This window comes from Bemisia tabaci, chromosome 7, assembly GCF_918797505.1.
Source record: "Bemisia tabaci chromosome 7, PGI_BMITA_v3".
Classification (NCBI taxonomy): domain Eukaryota; kingdom Metazoa; phylum Arthropoda; class Insecta; order Hemiptera; family Aleyrodidae; genus Bemisia; species Bemisia tabaci.
Window position 1 is genome coordinate 15989866 of NC_092799.1, and position 21490 is coordinate 16011355.

Below are 21490 nucleotides of genomic sequence, written 5' to 3' on the forward strand. Positions count from 1 at the left end.
GACGAGTTGAAAAAATTCACGGGAAGCATGAGTGAAAGAAAAAACAAGCTTGTCCCGGCAAGTTCACCATGCATAGCTCTCAAATTCCAATTTGACACAAAGAGATTTCATTAATAGCCCCCTCAATAAATTTTAAGCAGTAGTTTAAAGTTTTTATGTTAAATTGCGTGTGCTAAATTTATTTCGGTGACTATGGTGAGGCGTTGTGTTATTCCTGTTTATCAACATATTTGCCAATTTTTTTAAACGCTTAAATAATCTACCTTTATTTATACGGATTCGGATTCAGCTCGCAATCCTGATGAGAAATGTATAAAATTACAAGCAGTTGTATCGGTAAGCAGATTTTAACATGGGCCAAACGTGATATCCGAGGCTAACTTGGGTTAGCCCCGGGGCCGTTTGGTAGCAAAATTCGATTCCCGTGGCTGCCCAGGGGTGACTTTTACTAGGGCTATGACTTCTTTATCTATAGCTTTGTCTATAAATTTTAATACTCAGCCCTGAGGACAGGTGGAATGCAGTTGGGTTGATTCTCCAGAGGTTTATTTAACCAATCTCTTCCATTCTAAAATTAATGATTATTTAAAGTGTTCAATATCTCACTTAAGCTTTTGATAATGACAGAGAGATAAGAGGAACATAAACGGCTCAGAGCAGTATGCTACAGTGCGTCACGAAGTTGAATGAACTTCTCGTGGAAGATGCTCACTCACTCGTGGTGACATTGACCAGCATTAACCTACCATATTTTCATCTATCAAGGTATTTAAATCTCATTCATATTCGTGTGGGTTTATCATTTTATTTATCTAAATCTATTTACACTCCATTATTATTATGATTCGAAAGTAGGGGGGGGGGGGAACGAAGGTCAGTTTAGGTTATAAATTCATAGAGATAGAATGCAATATCTCATAATGTATTGATGAACTGTAGAGGTTATTCACTTTGAAAAGGTCTGTGAAAAATTTTCAAACAATCAACTTTTGCCTTACAGAAACGTATTTCAAGCTTGAAAGATTCATCCAAAATTTAATAAAAAATAAGGTAAAGAGTAGATATTACGAGGTGTGATCAAAAAGTTCCCGGACTGGTGCCGCCCTGGGTTGAAAAATGGTCCAAACGAGCTAAACTTAGGCTCGTTTGAAAGCTTATACTCTCACGAGTACACTCATTTCTAGTTTTTGAAAAAATAATTATTAGTTTTTGCACAGCGTTAATTTTAGGGAAACGTGTTTGCGCCGTGCGGCGATTTTGTCTGCGAACGAGAAATGACCAACATCCTTTTCCAACTTTGAGGTGGCTGATAGGACAGGTGCATCCAGCGATCACGCTGATATGAGTCTATCCTACCTCTGGTGTACTTGCACAAGATAAACCACTATTTTTACCTGAAATGTGTCACTTGGAACGCATCAAGATGCAATTTTTCGAGTTTTTCGTTTTTTTTTTCGAAAAATTGCATCTTGATGCGTTCCAAGTGACACATTTCAGGTAAAAAATAGTGGTTTATCTTGTGCAAGTACACCAGAGGTAGGATAGACTCATATCAGCGTGATCGCTGGATGCACCTGTCCTATCAGCCACCTCAAAGTTGGAAAAGGATGTTGGTCATTTCTCGTTCGCAGACAAAATCGCCGCACGGCGCAAACACGTCTCCGTAAAATTGACGCTGTGCGAAAACTAATAAATATTTTTTCAAAAACTAAAAAGGAGTGTACTCGTGAGAGTATAAGCTTTCAAACGAGCCTAAGTCTAGCTCGTTTGGAACATTTTTCAGCCCAGGGCGGCACCAGTCCGGGAACTTTTTGATCACACCTCGTAGAAGTGTTTTACCTAAGTATATAGCTCCTATGTGTTTCTCACATTCTCAGTTTTCATTACTGTCAATCTATACAGAGAGTACAATTGGAATGATACAGTCAAAATCAGTCTGGCTGCAAATGTCATGTTGCCGAATTTACTATTATATTCAATTTTTTCCACGGAACTTTAAACCACTAAACGCTTTTAAACTCTCTTTGAATCTACCCTAAATAATAATAAATATACTCATGAGATTTCAAGTTTCAATGTTCTTTAGTTTTCTATTCATCCAAAAAGACATCAAAGTAAAAAAAACTTTCTCACTTCGTTTTGTAAGAACATGATACTACTACATGAAAGTCCGTGAAAAATCCGTCAGATTTTAGGATACGCAATACGAGGGGGGACCCAAAAAAAACCGGAATTTTGCTGTAACTTGGCAACAATGGAAAATATGCGGGTTCCACCGCTAGGAGGTCTAACTAGGAGCTATGAAGAGTCACCAGGCCAAATTTCAACATCGTAGCACATTTTCTTTCCATTTTTGCGAGACTTGGCTTCAGGGGTATTTGGCGACCTCGTAGTTTTTTAAGATAGGTCAATTTCAGTAACAACACTTAGAGCTCAAATTTCTCTCTCTTGCTCGATAAAAATACGGCTTTCTCTGTTAACCTTTTGAAGTGCTGCTTCTGAAGGACAAACTTTATCAAAAAGTTCAGTGTAAGTACGGTTTTTCAGTTTCAAAATGGTCTGTATCGCCCGAAACCCCTGTACGGCTCTAAACCGCCTTCGCCATCGGCTAGAACCGATGAAAACATGAAATAAATCTCGTTTTTGTGAATGAACATGGTTAAATATTGTTTCGTCTACTAGCAGATATCACTTGGATGTAATACAGAAATATTTAGAACATCGCTGTGAAAAATTTTGGCATAAAACACGTTGTTGCCGAATTGAGCCCCTATTCTGCGCTCTAGCCGGTGACGGCCGCCTGGCGTTCAGCCTACGTTGGAACAATAAATCACACTTTAAAACGAAGAAAAACATTTGTTCACTTATGTTATAAGTAAATCATGCTCCCTGCAACATTCACTCCAAAAATTAACGGAGTTTAGCCGCACATAGCCTATGAAAATCACCTATCTTAAAAAACTACGAAGTCGCCAAACACCCCTGAAGCCAAGTCTTGCCAACATGGAAAGAAAATGTGCTACGATGTTGAAATTTGGCCTAGAGACTCTTCATAGCTCCTAGTTACACCTCCTGGCGGTGGAACCCGAATGTTTTCCATCCTTGCCAAGTTACAGCAAAATTCCGGTTTTTTTTGGGTCCCCCCTCGTATGATCTGCGAAAACAGCTGAGAGATTCTCTAAGATTTTTCCTGCTTGTGTTTCTCTGTACAAAGACTACATCACTAACTTCTAAACTATAAATGCAATCATATTAAATGTAAGTGCCTTTTTTTTACCAAACAGTTGCTGGCCAATGAATGGAGGTGTTTTTGGGAGCTTTGACGAGAATCCATGCATCCTCCACTTTTTCCGCGCACGGCCGGCCTCTCGCTAACCAACTTGCGAGGATCCTGCCCTTCATAGGGACCTCACCCCCAAACTACCCCAAATTGGCACGAACGACTTTCAACTTCACAAATGGGAAGTTCCAACCAATACGCCGAAACCACGTCCGTCCGTCATCATCCTCACCGTCAACTCCGGTGACGCTAAGCAGTATCCGCGCATTAAAAGCGCGTCGCGAGAGGATCGCCATGCTGACCACCTACGACGCGATCTTCGCGGAGGCGGCGAGCCAGGCGGGCGTGGAGGTGCTCCTGATTGGAGACACCTTGGGAATGGTCCTGCAAGGCCATGACTCCACGCTGCCAGTTACCGTGGAGGACATCGCCTATCACACGGCCTGCGTTAGACGTGGCAACAAGGGAGCCATGATTGTTGCTGATTTACCGTTCATAAGCTACGCTACCGTTGAGCAGGCTCTTGGCAATGCCAGGTGATTCATTTCAAATATTTATCATGTTAACGTCCTACTATTTACTTATTTCACACTATGCATTTAAAGATGGATATGTAATAGTCCAATCCCGAATCCTGATCACGTCGCGATGATGTGACTAGTTGAATCCCGCAACCCGATAGAAATGACCAACCGTAGTTTGGCTAGGATAGGTCAGGTTCATTAGCGCAGCATGAACAATCAACTATTATATTTCCCCATTTGAAATTATGGGGAAGATTCGATTACCAAGGTGTTCGTTGCGAACACCCTATTAGTTGCTCTCGATTGTTTTTGGGATTTAACCGCGATTCGGGATTAGACTACATCTGTTGGCATAGGCACCTATGACTTTAGGTACAAAGGAAACGCATCATGAAGAATCATTTATAATCGTGGCAGATGATAATACTTTCTACAGCTTTCTCTGAAAATGATTCATTTTTAAACTGCGAGCTTTACATTGACACACTTCACAAAACCCCAAGATAATGTTTACCTGATATTTTTCTTTGTAATTTCTCACTTTATTTTCGTCTCGTTTCCTTTGAGGAGCCAGGCGTCTGATGCAATCCGGGGCGCACATGGTGAAGTTGGAGGGGGGGACCTGGGTCACTGAGACGGTGAGACGACTGACGGAGAACGGGGTTCCGGTCTGTGTCCACATGGGCATGACACCCCAATCGGTCAACGTTTTTGGCGGGTTCAAGGTTCAAGGTAAGCGAAAAAAAAAATCACAAAATAGCACTCAAAATGAGCAACTAATATCTTCCTGAGGGACCGCGTTCTTAGAGTAACCTCTTTCCGTTTAGTAAAAAGCTCTCATTTTTAGGTTTTATGTTTCCGGCATGATCGTGTCATTTCATGATGAGACAACTATTTGACCACGCAGGAGGTCGTGCTGCCTACACTAAAAGTTGAAGGAAAACTTATACGGCGCACAGTGGATCGAGTCAATCAGAGAGGTCGGACATGAAATTTTTGACAAAAACTGCTGATTTTGATGTGTATTTTGTCATATTTTGATTTTTAGGGATGTTTCAGGATGTAGATTTCACGAGGAAACCAATGAAACCACTTTTAGAACCTCAGAGTTTCTTATAAACGGAGTTGTAAGCGTTTAAAGTTTCCAAATTTTGTCAGACCTCTCCTCCTGACTCGATCCAATGTGCAACATAGTCAAGCTATCATGTAGCTTCACTACCCCTTTGTCTTAAATATCATGTCCAGCAGAATCGAAAAGATTCAATCATTGTCCCGCTTGAATTTTCATTTTACGGACCACTTTTCTGATCAATGTAATAAAATATCTGTATTTCCAGGCCGGGATCCGGCGCGCGCGAAGGAGCTAAAGGACGCAGCTTTGAAGGTGGAAGCTGCGGGTGCAGCTATGATCGTCTTGGAATGTGTGCCATGGGATTTGGCCGAGGAGATCACCCGGGCGGCCGGCGTGCCGGTCATCGGGATCGGCGCGGGGCCCGGCACTGACGGTCAAGTCCTCGTCCTCCATGATATGCTTGGTCTCCCCCTACGCGGGTTCATTCCAAGTTTCGTCCGCAACTTCCTCACCGGTAAGACCCCTACACTGGAAAAAAAAAACACATTGGATCTAGAGTTCAGACTCTTAAAAACATTGACAAGAAAAAGGACTCTTGATTCAATCAGATTTAAGCTGAAATCAAGAACCAAGCCTCTTAATTTGAGCGGATTTTCTTTTGATTTAAGCTTAAATCTGATTGAATCAAGAGTATTTTTTCTTGTCAATGATTTCAAGAGTCTGAACTCTAGATCCAATGTGTTTTTTCTCTAGTGTATAAACAATTTAATAGATTTCTACATCATAAAATGGACTCCGGAAAAAACATCTCTCAAGAAGCATTTTATTCCGAGGTTTTTTGATTTTTGGGAACTTCTGCAACCTCTAAAACTCTAGAGATGGGTCACTCTATATCATCTCCCTATTTCGCACAGAGCACTCATCGACGGCTCACGTCGGAAACCACGTATCTTCATCGCGGGATCTTTCAAAACTTCCGCTTCCATTTTACTGTTCCGCTGCGAAACAAGCTTACTTCATACCTAGAAATGTACACATACTGTTCTGCCGATGGCGAGGAAAAGACAAGGAAGTTTCGAAGAAATCCAATTGACTATAGTGGTACCGCATTAAGCAAAAAGGAACCAAGCCACATCAGCTATTGTTGCCAAATTTAACTAGGCGATTTAATTTTTTACATGAAAACGGCTGTGGAGATTTTTGTGCAAATCCAATGAATTTTCCGCAGAGTACGAAGCAAATTCCTTAAGATTCGGTGAGGAAATAGCGCCATTCGTTGCGGGTGAGGAGACCGTAAGTGCCCAATTCAGAAACAGGAGCAACAGCCTCTGAACCCGTAGCAAAAAGAGATTTCGGCTCAGAGGCCGATTCTCAGGCTCTTGAAAGCGGGACTTACGGTCTGCTCACCCGCAACGCACGGTAATGCTATACACTGAAAAAAAAAATCTCGGTGTATTTACTAAGAAAAGGGTATAATTACCAAGAATTCAGGGTTCTATTTGATCCCAGTTTTTCTTGGTAAAATTACCATTTATGGAATTTATGGAATTACCGAGAAATATCGGTAAAATTATTGAACTTTCTCGGTAATTTCACTGGACCTTGGTAAAAACGCCAATATTTTTTATCGACTGTGGTAGAATTACCGAGATAAAATGGCAAAGTTACCGGGAATTGATTACCAATAAAAGTGGTAATTTTACCTGAAAAAAAAATAGTAAAAATACCGGTTTTTAGGTAGGCTTACCAGTCTGTCTTGGTAAAATTACCAATAATTGGTAAAAAGAGTGAGATGGTAAAGGTACCAACGGACCTTGGTAAAAACGCCGGGAATTTTTTTTCAGTGTATAGCCCGTCATTACGGCTACGAAGCTGGAGTTTTTTTTTAGTGAACTTGTATAGCTTACATCCCGCATCCCAACAGGAACCAGCATCCAAGCGGCCCTCCGCGCTTACGTGGAAGCCGTGAAGGACAACAGCTACCCTGCTCCAAAACGAAAGGACCCCCAATTACGCACCTTGGGCACAGTCAACGACGTCCGCGCTGTCGTAACCGCTGCCCGACGGGACGGCCGAAGAGTGGCTCTTGTGCCGACGATGGGCGGCCTCCACGCTGGTCACATTGCCATGGTCAACACGGCTAGGAAGGTTAGCGACTTCGTCGTCACGAGTGTCTTCGTCAACCCGCTCCAGTTCGGCGCCGACGAGGACCTGCAGCGCTATCCGCGGACATTGGAGGAGGATGAGCGGCTGTTGGCGGATGCTGGGTGTGATGTCCTCTTCGCGCCGTCTGTCGAGGAGATGTACCCGGAAGGGATGGAGGCGGTTACGCGGGTCGTTGTGCCGGGCGTTTCTGAAGGTATTCTTGTGTTTCTTTTGAATAGTGCTATATTTTTTTAGGATCTTAAAATGAGGGGCTTGGATGAGAAGGTGCATAAATGCAGTTTTTGAAAAAATTGAGATATCAATGATTTCAAGTAAAAGTAGTCTCAATGCACATTCTGTGAAAAATTTGCTCCCAAATTCTACTTTTTAAGCAATAAAACGTCAGTTTGAACTTTCTTTCTTCAGTTATACTTGAACTGAAAAATGAGGTATTCACTATAAACCAAAGTTTTTCTCTTCGTGTGGTTGCCTGCGACACGCATGTGCCATACAAATCAAAATCTTCACCCTTCAATTTTTTTTGGTAGGTCTTTGTGGCGCCCAGCGACCCGGACACTTCGACGGTGTGACAACGGTGGTGACGAAACTATTAAACATGGTCCAGCCGGACCTCGCCGTATTCGGCGAAAAAGACTACCAGCAGCTAGTGGTCGTCCGGAAACTGGTGCGAGATCTCAACCTTCCCGTCGAAATCATCGCCCAACCCACAGTCCGCGAACCGGATGGCCTAGCGATGTCATCCCGCAACCGGTTCCTGGACAAATCGCAATCACCCTGTCTGTTCGATACGCTGAGGAGGCTGGCCTCTGGAATCAGCAGTGGAGCACAGCCGGGGGCCTTGATTGCTAAAGCGGTGGAAGACTTGGAGGCCGATGGCGTGAGGGTTGATTACTTGGAGTTGCGACGGCAGGACACTCTGTTGCCCGCACAACCTGAGGATCGGGCGCTGGTGCTACTGATCGCTGTTCGCGTGGGAACGACTAGACTCATCGATTGTTACCCGTTCGAACGCTCGGGTTACGCTTGAAACAGGTTCATTCAGCGTGACGTAATGACGACTGACCAATAGAGCCCGCCGATGAGACGTGGTAAAAGTTAAAGACTGATCAACGGGAAATCACCCGATGGCTGTTCAGTGACAGCGATGTTGATCAATAGGACGTATTTCTGCCAAACGGAACCATGTGCATTAAGACATGAGCCCTGAGACCCAAAAGAATACATGCGTAACAGGGCTCACATCATAACACACATAGTTCCTTTTGGCAGAAATACGTCCAATAGGACTTCATTTTGCAGTTAGGAAGTACCATTCTTGGCTCATCCGTAAAAGATTTATGCACATAGGGAATCTGATGTTACATACGTTGTTTCTAAACTGAGTTCGAAATTGTAGTTCCGGATCGAAAAATGTAGTTCAATAGTCATATAATTTTTGGTTCAAAGGGGTGGTTCCCGTAGACTAGGGAAGAAAATGATGGACTAACTAAAAGGTCTCTCACGGGTTTCCCTTAGTTAGACTATTACCTACCTTCTTTGTCCATTGCAACCACCCGCTGCCACCAATAGGATCCTTCCATATCCTTTTTGTGTTCTTTGTCTATTGCTTTCACTGAAAAAAAAAAAAAAAAACACTTTGGATCTAGAGTCCAGACTCTTGAAAACATTGAGAAGAAAAAGGACCCTTGATTCAATCATATTTGAGCTTAAATCAGAGGGAAATCCGCTCAAATTGAGAGGCTTAGTTCTTGATTTAAGCTTAAATCTGATTGAATCAAGAGTATTCTTTCTTGTAGATGTTTTTCAGAGTCTGGACTCTAGATCCAATGTGTTTTTTTTTCCAGTGTTGTCTACCAATTTCAACAATCAGCCCGCAGGGGAGAAGGGATTCGAGGTAAGCGTAATGGACATTTTGTATTTACATGTCAAAGGATACCTTTGTCAGGAAAGTATTACGCGGGGGCGGGGGTCGAAAAATTTGAAATATAGCGTCACGTATTTTTGGAACGGTCTGTGAGTGTAAAATACTCATAAGCAATAAGTGATTCAGGTATTTACTGTTTTTTTTCTTTTGTTTATTTGTCATGTTCAAAGTAAGTTTCATTTATTGATACAATATGTACTTTTAGTCAAAAACTCTTCCAGCAGGAATAACTGTGTGTTAGCCAATTAGACCACGGTGACCAAGCACACGGTTAGGAGGAGGGTGAAGACGGAGAATGACGTCAGAACAGCGTCACTTGTGCTTAGAACCACTGTCGCGAAGGGCCGTAGTTGGACGCAATCTGTCTCGTCGGCGCTCAAAGTCTTCACTTTACTCCTGAAAAACAGAATACTTCAGTTAATCCTTGAAAAGTGTTGATCTTAAAGAATGTTCCATGCTCCATCTGGTGTGCACTGGAAAGTGCACATGTATCGATTTTCAACTTTTTTTTTCCTTTTCTATGTTATTTTTTATTTATTTTTAACAAGTCGGTTGCACGCACGAGACACGGCCAAGTAAGCAGATTTTCTACGTGTAGAAATAAGTTATTATATTTTTTGTGTAAGATCATACTTTTATACACGAGGTTTTTTCTTGTAAATGAAATCTCCCTCGAGGAATAAAATGCGTGGGAAGTGACATGGAAATGTCACAGAAATGAATGTTAAAATTTGCTACACATGAAGAGATTTACCCAATTTTAAGACCAGAGTGAATGCTGCTTGTATGCACAAACATAGTCTCGGGCAACTTCGCCGCAGAAGTTTTCGGGCATACATCCTCGGTTTCTGATCCAAGGTTCATGACCACTGCGATTGTCTCACTGTTGTAGGATCTAAAACAGCGTGAATTCATCGATGAACAGCATCGAAAAAAATAAATGTATTTAGTGCACATTGCTGAGTCTAAAATCAAGGACCTGGCCTCTGAATCCCTGTAGTCAAACCTCTTTTTTCAATATCACGAATGAGCAATAGACGTGTTTGTCTGGAAGAAATATGCTCGCCTAAGCTTATTTTTCATTGCATCTCCTAAAAATAAATTGTTTTGCGATGGGCCTTGAATTAAAATACTACGCAAATTGTTGCGCCTCTTCAAAATTTCACAAGTCTAACGAATCTCAGAAAGATAAGTTGTGACAGCAATTCCTACAATTAACATTGGTTAAGTGGTAAAAATACAAATGACGTAATTCTTAGAATTTAACTACCATTTGATCTGTCGTTAAAATACGTTTTAAAATCACGTTCAGGATTGTATGTCCGAATTTTCCATTTTATGAATAATTCTCCAGGCGCTATTTTGAAGATAAAACATGAGATGCTTTTTGCTACTTCAGACCTTGTCCATTAGCCCATTTTATCTATTTAATTCATAATAAGACACTTCAGGGTATTTCTTCAATAAATATTTGCATGATAAAGCATATCAGAATCTTTTAAAGACAACGCAATGGAACATCATAACAATCCGGAAAAAAACTTATTTTTTTTTTTATTTCAATAAGCAAACTTAAAATTGCTTACCTTGTAAACAAATATATCCAGTCTTTGTGCACAAATGTTTGAAAGTCACCGTGTTGAATTACTGGTGTTTTTCTCAGTTTGACGATCCGCTTGAATATATTCAGATGGCTATTCGGGTTCTCCTGTTGAGTCTTTGCATTTTTACGGTAGTAGTTTGGGTTTACCGGTAACCATGGTTTCTTTGCAGTTGTGAATCCTAAAACAATTTTGGAAATAACAACATTAGCGCTATGCTTCTCGAAAATACGTCTATCAAAGAGGAAGAAATAAAATGGTTGTTCTGGTCTTGGTTGGAAAAATATCGTCGAAGAGTTTATACATGACAATATTTTTGGTTATAATATTGCATTAAAAATGTTTAAAAACATTTTCGAGTTTGTATGGTTAGCAAACCATCATAGATGCGCGATATCTAAAGAATATATTTTTTAAAAAATATATATATCGCTTACTTACAGTGAAGTAAGTCATGTAAGTGACAGCTGGCAGGCTTTGACCATGCGGACTTGGCGCACAGTGGAACGAGCTAATAGTAGAGGCGGAAAATGAAATTTTTGACTAAAATTTCAAAATGTGATGTTTAATTCGTCACAAATTCAATTTTGAGGAGTGTTCCTGAAAGCAAATTTCACCATAAAACCAATGGATGCAATCTTAAAATTTTTTGTTTCATATTCTCGATAATATAAGCTTTCAAAGTTTCCAGGTTTTGTCCGACATCTCCTATTGACTCGGTCCAGTGTGCGGCGATACTCAAAATTGCCCTCTCGGTGATTCAATGAAAAAAAGAGGAAAAATAAAAAAAAATGTAACTCATAGAGAAAAAAGGAAGTGTTTGCATTGTTGGAGGATTGTTTATACCCCGTGACGTAGGTCAGTACAGCCTGGCCAGCAAAATCCGGAATTCGAAGTACAAAAAACGGAGCATACGAGTAACGTAAGATTTTTTTGCTTAAATCAACTCATGATAAAGTTTTAAACTTTTAATATAGCATTAATTTTTTCCATAAGCTACGCCGTTTCCAAGAAAATCGATAATAAAACTCGTGCATACCGACTTACGTCATTAAGAAAATCAAGATGTCTGAGATGTAAAACCTCCATTATTTCTCTATAGACGCTATCAGTGGCACGTCATCACAGGGATTCTCCATAGTATCGAATTGGATCCAAGCAATAACATTGGCATAACCTCTTTTAATACCATCAATGCGAAAAAATCGATACATATATCGATTTTCTGTGATGTGGCACTAATAGCGTCTATGCCTGTAACTTGGATTTTACCTGCATTTCTAGTGTCATCCCAAATCATAGGAACCCCTTGGGCCGTCCCTAGATTGGCTTGGATCACTGGAGGCCGCATTATTTGGATCTCGGCCTTGGTCCGACCGCACTTTACTATCCTCCATTCCGAGTTCACTCCCAAAATACACGCTCGCCACCCCAGGTAAGAGAAGCGTGAAAATGTTGTACGAGTCCACACTCTCAGGATTATACCGCGTGCTTATTCGAGGATTATCGTGATTGTCCAGCTGAAACGAAATTTTCAACTTGTATGTGAACGTACAAATGCCGATCCGAGCAACACATCAAACCCCATCTTCTTTACACATATAAGATGGTTAGCGTGTAATGCTAGGAACCTAACTCCCTCAGCGTGACGCTAAGCGTGTCCGCTACTCCTTAGCGGCCGGGGGAGTGTAGCTCCTTAGTTTTATTTGAAATGTATTATTTATATTGAATCAGTGAGAGCGAAAACACACCAACTCGGTAACTCATAAATGCTCAATTTTCATCAAAGAGAGTTAGTTTTCACAATATAGGTCATTGAAGTCAGCGCATCTGTTTCAACTTGGAACTTTAAAATGTCCTTAAATTGGGTTAATAACGACCCATCGAAGTTTTTAACTTTGAGTGTTAGTGTAAATTAGGGAATTTCATGTGTTCAACACAGGAAAATCCATGTCTGGGATATAGGCAAGCCTACTTTATTTTTGTTGTGCCTCAACTTGTGTTTACCCTGTCTACATAACGTCAAAAACAATAAGTAAATAAAAAATCAATTTAAAAAAATAGTTTTGGGCATATACGGGTTAAGTACTTGCCTTTCGGCACCAAAAATATTTTTCTTGTGCTAACTTCTTTAACTACTGTGCAGTTTTGCGTGTGTCTTGATTATTAACCTTTTTTCAAGTTGGTGTGTTTCCGTTCTCACTGATTCACTTATGATGATCATCGAAATCTTCATCATGAACTCTCGAATTGTTTAGATGTTCATGTTTTGTCCGTATTCATGCTAGAAAGCAACCGGGCCGATTTATGATTTTCAGATTCTGTCAGGTAATAATCTCCAAATCGACGGCGTAAGTCCGTAATCACATATCTCGTTTTGCGGTGTCGGAAAATCTCCGCCTCTATGTTATTTTTTTTTAAGGAGTACATATTGGCATCATTCCTTGAAGTTTTCGCAGGATTTTCTTCGCACAGAGAAGAAAAATAACGGCAGTTTTAAAGAATTGCTGTTGAGTAGTTGTCCGTTTAAAACATAAAGTATGACAGGAAGTCTGCGACGTCACAAACCGGGTTCTGTGATTGTCGACTTACATCGTCGATATTTTTTTCCTTCGACACACATTTTTTGTCATAAAAAATGAGAGTAATCTATGTAGAATGTGCAAACATTGAAAAATCATGAGTTCACTGGCGCCTTCAAACCTAAGTGGATACTTCACGCATTGCGCAATGTTTGAAGTATCCACTTAGGTTTGAAGGCGCCAATGCACGTTTTGCGCTGGCCGCCTGCTCGCCGTGCCGACTTTTAGTAGTTTTCCGTATAAAAAATTAAATATGACGTCGCAAGCCGAAATGCGTCGTTGCGGACTCACAACGTCGATATATTTTAGAAATAGAAATCCCCCAGTAGCAATCTACGGAATTTAATCGAATGAAGCAAAAATCGAATTCGGAGACTATTCGCGCAATCATGGTTGATGCGCAACTTGCAGAGTAAAATATTGAATGATTGCCGACTTACACCGTCGAAATATGCCCATTGTCTTCAATTTTCGGGATTATGACGAATACACGGCTATCAGTTAATTTGACCAGAAATTTTATTGATTTATTAAATCGCTTTGTTGATCCAACCGAAAGGAAATTAATCACAGTACTCAAAAGTACGGACATTTTTAACTGTGAAGGCTCCCTGAAAATTTGCAGAATATCATTTAAGTTAGAATCGAAAATCAGCTTACCACCCAGTTATAGTGACCCTGGGGAAAATTATCGATCATTTCGTGAACTATGTCATTCAGTCTTGATGCGTTTATCTGGTAATGCATGTGGTAAACCATCAGCATGTAATACGGGACGTCTGCTCCAGGATGTGTGTCATTGCCCAGGTATTTTTTCAACATGCTAGGAGGACAGTAAGCCTCGACTGTCATTGCTCTGGAAATCAAACAACGTTTATACTTAGCACCATTACTGAATATTTACACTGAATAAAATGCCTCATTTCAGGAAAAAGGGTTTCAGTAATCCAGAAATGATCGTCTTATTATATCTGGTCACACAGGAGATATAGTTAAAATTAAAAAAAAAAAAAAAAAAAAGTATTTACCGATAATGAGCCGTAACTCAAAACGCCTCTGCCGCCATAGAATTTCGTCGCAAGTGAGTTTATAATTATTTTTCTTCTTCTTTTTTAAATTTCAATTTCAATTTCAATTACGTGACTTGTGCAGAAATAGCTCTCTCATTTTATACTAAGAAGTATTTTCATCGCCTATTTAACTGGAAAATATGAAAACACCAAAAGGTACTTAAATTTCACACCAAACTGTAAGTAGCTATTTTAAATTTAAAGAGATCAACCTTCAAAACTAATTCTGGAAGCCCTGGTGGGATGGCATATATGGAATACTAAACTTACTTTGTTTGACCGTGTTTCTTCCCATATTCCGAAAAGAAAGCGCTCCAAGTTTTTATCAACTCATTGCTTTCCGGTAAATCCATGGTGTAAATGTGCTTCACATTCATCCAATCGTTCTGAAAATTGGCACCAGGTATTGACGGCTCATCTTGTAAATGAGTTGCCTCAAAAAAATGCCTGGCCGCATCCACGCGAAATCCATCCACTCCCATGTCCAACCAAAATTTTAGTGCATCCTGAAAAAAATTCCATTTAAGTATCTCACACAGATAATAAGTTTTAACTTTTCATAAACCGTAAGATTCAATGAAGATTTTACAGGTAAATCTCGTTAGACCTAGAAAAATGGCACGCAAGAAACTCCTTTATTCCTCACCGGAAGCTTCAATTTTATGATAAAATTGATAACAGAGGCGGATCGATCCAGCAATTTGGCGACACTGGATTTCCTCCATTTAAACCTATGTTAAAAAATCGATTCTTGTCAGAGCGCCTGGCCCCTACAAGAATCGATACATTTCCATAGGTTTAAATTGGGGGTGGGATGTTGCCAATTTGCTACCTGATCCGCCAATGATTGACAATGAATCAAACAAACTCACCTCCAACTCTTTTAAAAGGTTTGGATTACGAAGATTGAGTTCTGGTTGTTGAGGAGAGAACTGGTTGTAAGAATACTGCTTCCTTTCTTCCCTCCATGTCCAAGCAGAGCCACTGAAAAGACTGCGCTGTAAATAGAGCATTCGAATATTTTAATACAGACATTTAAAAGTAAAATCAAAATTTTTAATCTCTAAATCATATGAAAATAAATAATAAATAAACTAGTGTACTGGATGTAGACTTCAATAATTAAAATTAACATTTGTCCCTCTCCCTTACTATGACGGAAGAAGATGAAAGGAAATCGTTCAGTTGCCAAGTGCAGTCGGAAGCATTTATTCATTGCAGGAGAACCTGCGCCAGGGATTTTAAGCGTGTAAAGTGAACCCAGGCACTGCAGAATTCCCCGTTTTCGGAAACTAAAAACATTCGGAGTCCTACAGCTCTGTTCAATCAGTTGCTTTACAGAATCAGGTTTTCGATTTTATGACGCATTGGATGTATTTCAGTGCCCTTACTTTAATTAATTAACATGATCGCTATTCATAAAAGGTTACACACGAAAACATTAAAAAACGTAGCCTGAATTTAATGTAAAAAGGTGTTAAAATACTCCTGGATTCGGACTACTGTGAGGGGGAATCATGGCCAAAAAATTCAGAAGTTTCAAATAGAGTCGAACATTTTGAGCTCCAATAAGTACCAGTACAGGAACAAAGGGAATGGGGGGGGGGGGGGGGGTTCAGCCTCGGTAGCTGGCATTGGAATATTAAGTTGAGGTAATGCCAAGAGATCTATGACGTTTTGGGTCTTTTTAGACCTCAATTTGCCTCACGTCATATACACGACGGCGCGGCGTGGCGTTTCGATTTCGTCTTGGATTTAGCGGGATGTTAAGATGGGCTCACTGACTTATGTGGTCTAGTATCGACGTCTAAAAATACCCAAAACGTCATAGAGCTCTCGGCGTGACCTTAATTCAATAATCCAATATAAGGTGCCTGAGCTGAACAGTTGCTACATGGCTGCGATATGATCACGCGAATGCCCCCTTCTTTACATTTTTGGAGATGCATAGAATTGCGCGAATTTTTCTGATACTGAAAACTCACATTTTTGCGCGAATGTACAAAATTCAACGAGGAAGCGTTAATCTGGCAACCTTGCTAGTTTGTGCCAGTCCTACTATCTCGTAGGCGCTAATATGGGTGCTGACCGACTGCACTGCGTTTGGCGCAATGCGAGAAGTATTCATGCAGTCTTGTAGGCGCTAATATGGGCCTTACGCCGACCGTTCTGTTCGACGCAATGCGTGAAGTATCCCTACAGTCTTGCAGGCGCTATTATACGTTTAACGCCGGAGGCACTGTCTTTGGCGCGATTATTCGAACTCGCGTCAGGATAGTCGCAACATCGAATAATGGAGCTAAAAAGGTCCATACCGTGTTTCGACGCCGTATGAGAATGCCAACATTGCCTCGTTTCTCCCGATTAAATATGTCTTCCGAGAAAACTTAGGAAAGTTCTTTGTGCCCACGACCATTAATTCAATCTTTTCACTTCATTTATCATCAGATGGTAAGATATCGATGACTTGTCAACCAACTAACCTAAACTAGCGGTAATATAACATAAAAATGCGTTCATTTTCCAACTGTTTCCTATTTTGCCAAAATTTCTACCTTAAATTAACCTCATTTTAAATGCGCTGTATCAGATTTTAAGGTTTCTATTCGCGCAATCCTTGTGCCTTTTTTGCGCAAGCCTTGCGCCTTTTTCGCTCAATCCTTATATATTATCTTAGACTTTTTGCGCAATCCTGGATTACCGTTGAACACGTCCCCCCTCCCCCCTAGCATTTTACTAGTACTCATTAGAGCTCAAATTTTTTTATTCTGTTTGAAAGTGTCGAACTTTTTGGTCTTGCCTTCCCCGCAACATAGTCTGGACCCCGCACTTCTTAACACCTCATTAAAAATGTAAACGTGGCCTCTCAATGTAAACACACGCCCCGGCGATATCAATCCTCTAAATTATGATAATTTGAATATTATTAATTATGTCACTCTGTATCTAAACAGATAGTAACGGTTTCTGGTCGGGGAATGGAACTTTGGGGGAATAGTATGCAATAAACATACTTGGAAATCCTTCAAATAAACATACCTGTCGGTATGATCAACGTAATTTTTATTCTTTCCTTCTTTCAAACATTTTCGAGGTTATAAAAATGACAAGTGTAAGGGTGAGCCTCTCTGATCAGTCAGATCACACATTTTTCAAGATTTAAGGTACTAATTTACTTTGTATAGAATGTTAATGATAATATGGCTTAAGTTTTCTGATAACTACTATTTAGGTATTCATTTTGAAGCACGGGTATAATGCATGATTGAATAATTTAATTTTGGTGCGTTTGTATATATACCCAGTTATTCGGATACGTATAGTGCGTATCGTTGACTTTCTTCGCATCTTTGTAAATGTAGTAGTCCTTGTAAGGCTCGACTCCTTTCAAAGACAATTGAAACCACTCACACAGATCACTTGAATGATTTGGCACAAAATCTAAGAGCAATTTCATTCCTGGCACAGAGGAAAAAAAGAAAACAAGTTACAAAGGTTGACATTTTCTAGCACAGCGTTATCAGGGAATAAGATCATGGAAAAAGTTGCCAGTACGAAGGTACCTAGAAGGATGCTTATGAAACATATAGTTCCCATCAGTAGGAGGCTTAACAAAATTAAGACAACCATAGTTTATGTGGTCACTTTAGGTTCTATAATTTAAGAATACAGAACATGAGGTGCGCAAGTCTCAATTGTTAACAAAAATTCACGGAAATAGCCAAAATTGTGAATGGACACCGTCTTGTCTCAGTCAGAAATGAAAGTCGTCCAAATCCCAAGTGGCAGTAATTGCGATAAGTTGCGATTTGATTTGTGATTGTATCGCGATTTTATCGAAGTCAATTTATTGCAATATTATTGAATGAGAAATTGCGATAAATTGCGACTTCATTACATACATTTTCAATGAAATCGCGATTTCATCAACGACGGTTCATCGTTTAGTAATATATCGAACAAAAAATTGTGATAAATCGAAATAAAACTACGATTATATCGAGCGCGATTTTACAGGGATAAAATTGCGACAAGATTAAGGATAATCGCTCAGATAGTGATCACATTTTATCGGCGGAAAATCGCCAAAAAATCGCTACTTATTTCTAAATACCGCGATTTTTCCGTTGACAAATGCTATTCGGGATACGTATTTCTTTAAGGAAAAAAATTGAGAGCGGTGATTAGATTTCTTAATGTGTATAGAATCCCCATCCGAGGCAATCTAGTAACCTGCTCTACATTGATTTTTGACCAGCGCAATTTGGATTAAGTCAATCAGAGAGGTCGGACATGAAATTGTTGACTAAAACAGCAAATTTTGGTGTTTATCTCGTCACAGTTTACATTTCAAGGGGTGCTTTAATTAAAAATTCCACGAGAAAACCATTGAAGCCACTTTGAGAACCTCAAAATCTTATATAAATGGAGTTATAAGCGTTTAAAGTTTCCAAATTTTGTCCGACCTCCCTAATTGACTCGATCCACTGTGCAGCGGCTCGATCGTTGAATCGATATCGAAAGAGTATCGAAAGAGAGCAGACTTGAGAAAACTCGAATCAGATTCCGTAACCTATAGAGATCATAATTTAGATACAGTATTAAATGAACACTAGCACACTAAGAAAAATTTACATTCTCACCTCTGTCGTGTATTCCTTTGACTAGCTCTTGAAAGTCATCCATTGTGCCAAACAATGGATCGACAGATTTATAATCGGTGACGTCGTATCCCATGTCGAACAAAGGTGATTTGTAGAAAGGCTGGATCCATATCACGTCAACGCCAAGATCTTTAACGTAATCTAATTTTTCATAAATCCCTTGGAATCGAACATACATACAATAATATATAGTAAATACCATCCATTAATTTACTTTGAAATGGTGAATCTCGTAATGCCATTCTTTGATAGGATTTCAGGGGGATATTTTGTTCACAGAGTATTGTGGTTTAATCAAAATGACACGTCATGGCTCGCGGAAATTATTCTTTCAACTTTTAAAACTTTTCTTTTGTATTTTGATAAAACGTTGTAATATATGCAAGAGAGTTTATAAGCATTTTTTTTATTATTATATTAACTATAAAACGGCGGAACTTTTTGAACGATATTTCAGTTGGAAATTCTAACTGTTAACGTGACGTGCGACCAATGTTCTCCTCTTGCAGTCCAAGTAAATGTTGTTATTTCACGCACTCTTCGATACGATCCGTTGTAAACCAATGTGCTATTTTGGGTGTCACAGAAAATTTTAGGCATGCATCGTCAGATCACAATCAGAGAATCAAACTTTGAATGCTTAAAATTTTGGTCATACTCCATAGATCACCCTTTCATCACTCTCACAAAGTAATTGATCAAATTACAATTTTTCAAATTTACCGTAGCTCAATTCTAATTTCTCAATTTTTCAGAATTGAAAAACTCGAGGTCGGTTGTTCACAAATATCTAGACCTCTGAAATTATGAAATACTCTCCGTCGACAAAAAAGGAAGAAAAAAAAACGAGAAAAAGCTGACAAAAATTGCAAACGAAGTGCACCTAGTTTGCCTAGTTTAATCGATGTAAATGACTGAACCATCATACCTTGGAGATCACCGTATCCATTGCCATCTGAATCCTTGAATGATAGAGGATAAATTTGATAAATTAGGCTTGTATGTCGCCAGTCAAGCTTATCATGACCTTGCGACTCTCCTATGAACGTCAGCAGCGTAACGCATGAGGTGACAAGAAAGGTGACCATTCTTCAAACCCAGAGGAAATACTGTAAACTATAAAAAAGTTGTAGCTTTGTCAATTCAAAGTCTTCAATATCTGAAACAAATTAAATTTAAAGAAATACCAGGGGAGAGCGAGGGTGGGAAAAGAATGAAAATTGTATCTTCGTTCTTTATGTGATTAAATGAAGACAACAAAATGAAGTGCGCAATTTGTGCTTACTCGAAAAGGTGATCTTGGCCATATTTTCGATTTTGCTACCCTAATTAAATCCGCTGCAATGAAAACCTAAGAACTACTTCAGGGAACCAAAAAATATCAACTAAAAACCTTACTGAATGAAAAATAACGATCAAATGATAACAATCGGTTATTATGAATAGGGAAAATAAAACTTATTTGAAGATTAGATAAATCACACCATTGAATATAAGAAAAAACTGCGAGAATGATTTTAATAAAACGAATATAACTATATCTTAATCAAAATTTAATTATTTTTATGATAAAGGCAAAAGTTGGATATTTAAAAATTAATTTATCAAATTTGTAGCTCAATCAGCCACGCGTAAATTTTAAATCAAGGAAAGTTACAATGCGCTTGAAAGAAAGCAAAAACACGGATCGTGAAGTCTAGCATAAGCATCTAAAATAATACAAGAATGAAATCATTGAAGTTTCCAATTTTCAGTATGGATTACCCTAAACTGACCACAGAACGATGAAAGTGAGATTTTAGGTCAACATTTTTATTTGGTAATATGTTTTTGTGGGTTGACTACTCTGCCTTATTGAATCTAATCTCAAATGCGGCAAAATTACTCCAAACTGATCAAGTCGAAACGATTGTCAAGCCACAACAAAAATGTTTGGGAAACTTTAAAACCTAAGTATAGATGCATTATATTTGTGCAGGATATAGTTCAACGCGGACACGTCTTACCTTCTTGATTTCTCCCTGAAGACTTGTTACCTCCGAGGGATTGATTGCTATTCGTTGGGGCAACTTGCTCGTTTCTGAAGTTAGAAGGATAATGTTTAATATTATATATTTCAATCAATATTTGCATGTATCTGGAGATTGCAATATTTGCATGCATCTGGAGATTGTATTATAAAGATACCGAATTGTCATACACTCTCGAAGGCTCCAGATAACAATGACCATTCATGCTTTAGAGAACGGTTACATCATAATGACATCATAATACAAACGCCTATTATAATTTTGACATTGTAAGTAGTTATCTTTCTTGACCGTAAATACGTGCGTACTTCATTGGTGGAGTGTTTTGATTAGATTCTAAGAATTCTGGGGAACGTGATAAAACCTGTCCATAACGTATCGCACAAATTTTATGGGAAAGGAAAACACAACATTTCTGAACTGCTATGCATGTCTTTGTTTTCCCCGTGAAATTGTATGGACCCAGCACTATTTCACCACCTACTTACGTACAGTTTGGGTCATTTCTTGTTGTTTTTTCAAGTTGCGCTCTTAGGTAAAAGTTTATTCATGGAGAGATCTCATGTACCAATCTCTA

At 39.3% G+C, this 21490-nt stretch overlaps 2 protein-coding genes across 3 annotated transcripts; one reads left to right on the forward strand and one right to left on the reverse strand.

Moving 5' to 3' along the window:
- The first annotated feature begins 628 nt into the window (after positions 1 to 628).
- Positions 629 to 9215, forward strand: LOC109029555 (uncharacterized). The gene is made up of 6 exons (XM_019040052.2): positions 629 to 765; positions 3285 to 3816; positions 4379 to 4536; positions 5142 to 5390; positions 6801 to 7235; positions 7570 to 9215. The coding sequence occupies exons 2-6, from the start codon at positions 3299 to 3301 to the stop codon at positions 8067 to 8069; spliced, it is 1860 nt and encodes a 619-aa protein (XP_018895597.2). The 5' UTR covers positions 629 to 765; positions 3285 to 3298; the 3' UTR covers positions 8070 to 9215.
- Positions 9216 to 10609: 1394 nt separating this feature from the next.
- LOC109029699 (maltase A3) lies at positions 10610 to 21026 on the reverse strand. Of its 2 annotated transcripts, XM_072302528.1 has the most exons (9): positions 20890 to 21026; positions 19812 to 19999; positions 18863 to 19042; positions 17521 to 17678; positions 15092 to 15217; positions 14490 to 14725; positions 13810 to 14005; positions 11840 to 12087; positions 10610 to 10748 (listed from the first exon to the last, which is right to left on the reverse strand). In XM_072302528.1, the coding sequence occupies exons 2-8, from the start codon at positions 19969 to 19971 to the stop codon at positions 11854 to 11856; spliced, it is 1290 nt and encodes a 429-aa protein (XP_072158629.1). In that variant the 5' UTR covers positions 19972 to 19999; positions 20890 to 21026; the 3' UTR covers positions 10610 to 10748; positions 11840 to 11853. The 2 variants fall into 2 exon arrangements, with proteins under 2 accessions (XP_072158629.1, XP_072158628.1); XM_072302527.1 differs by lacking the exon at positions 20890 to 21026 and having other exon boundaries at positions 19812 to 20040.
- Between the last annotated feature and the right edge of the window lie 464 nt (positions 21027 to 21490).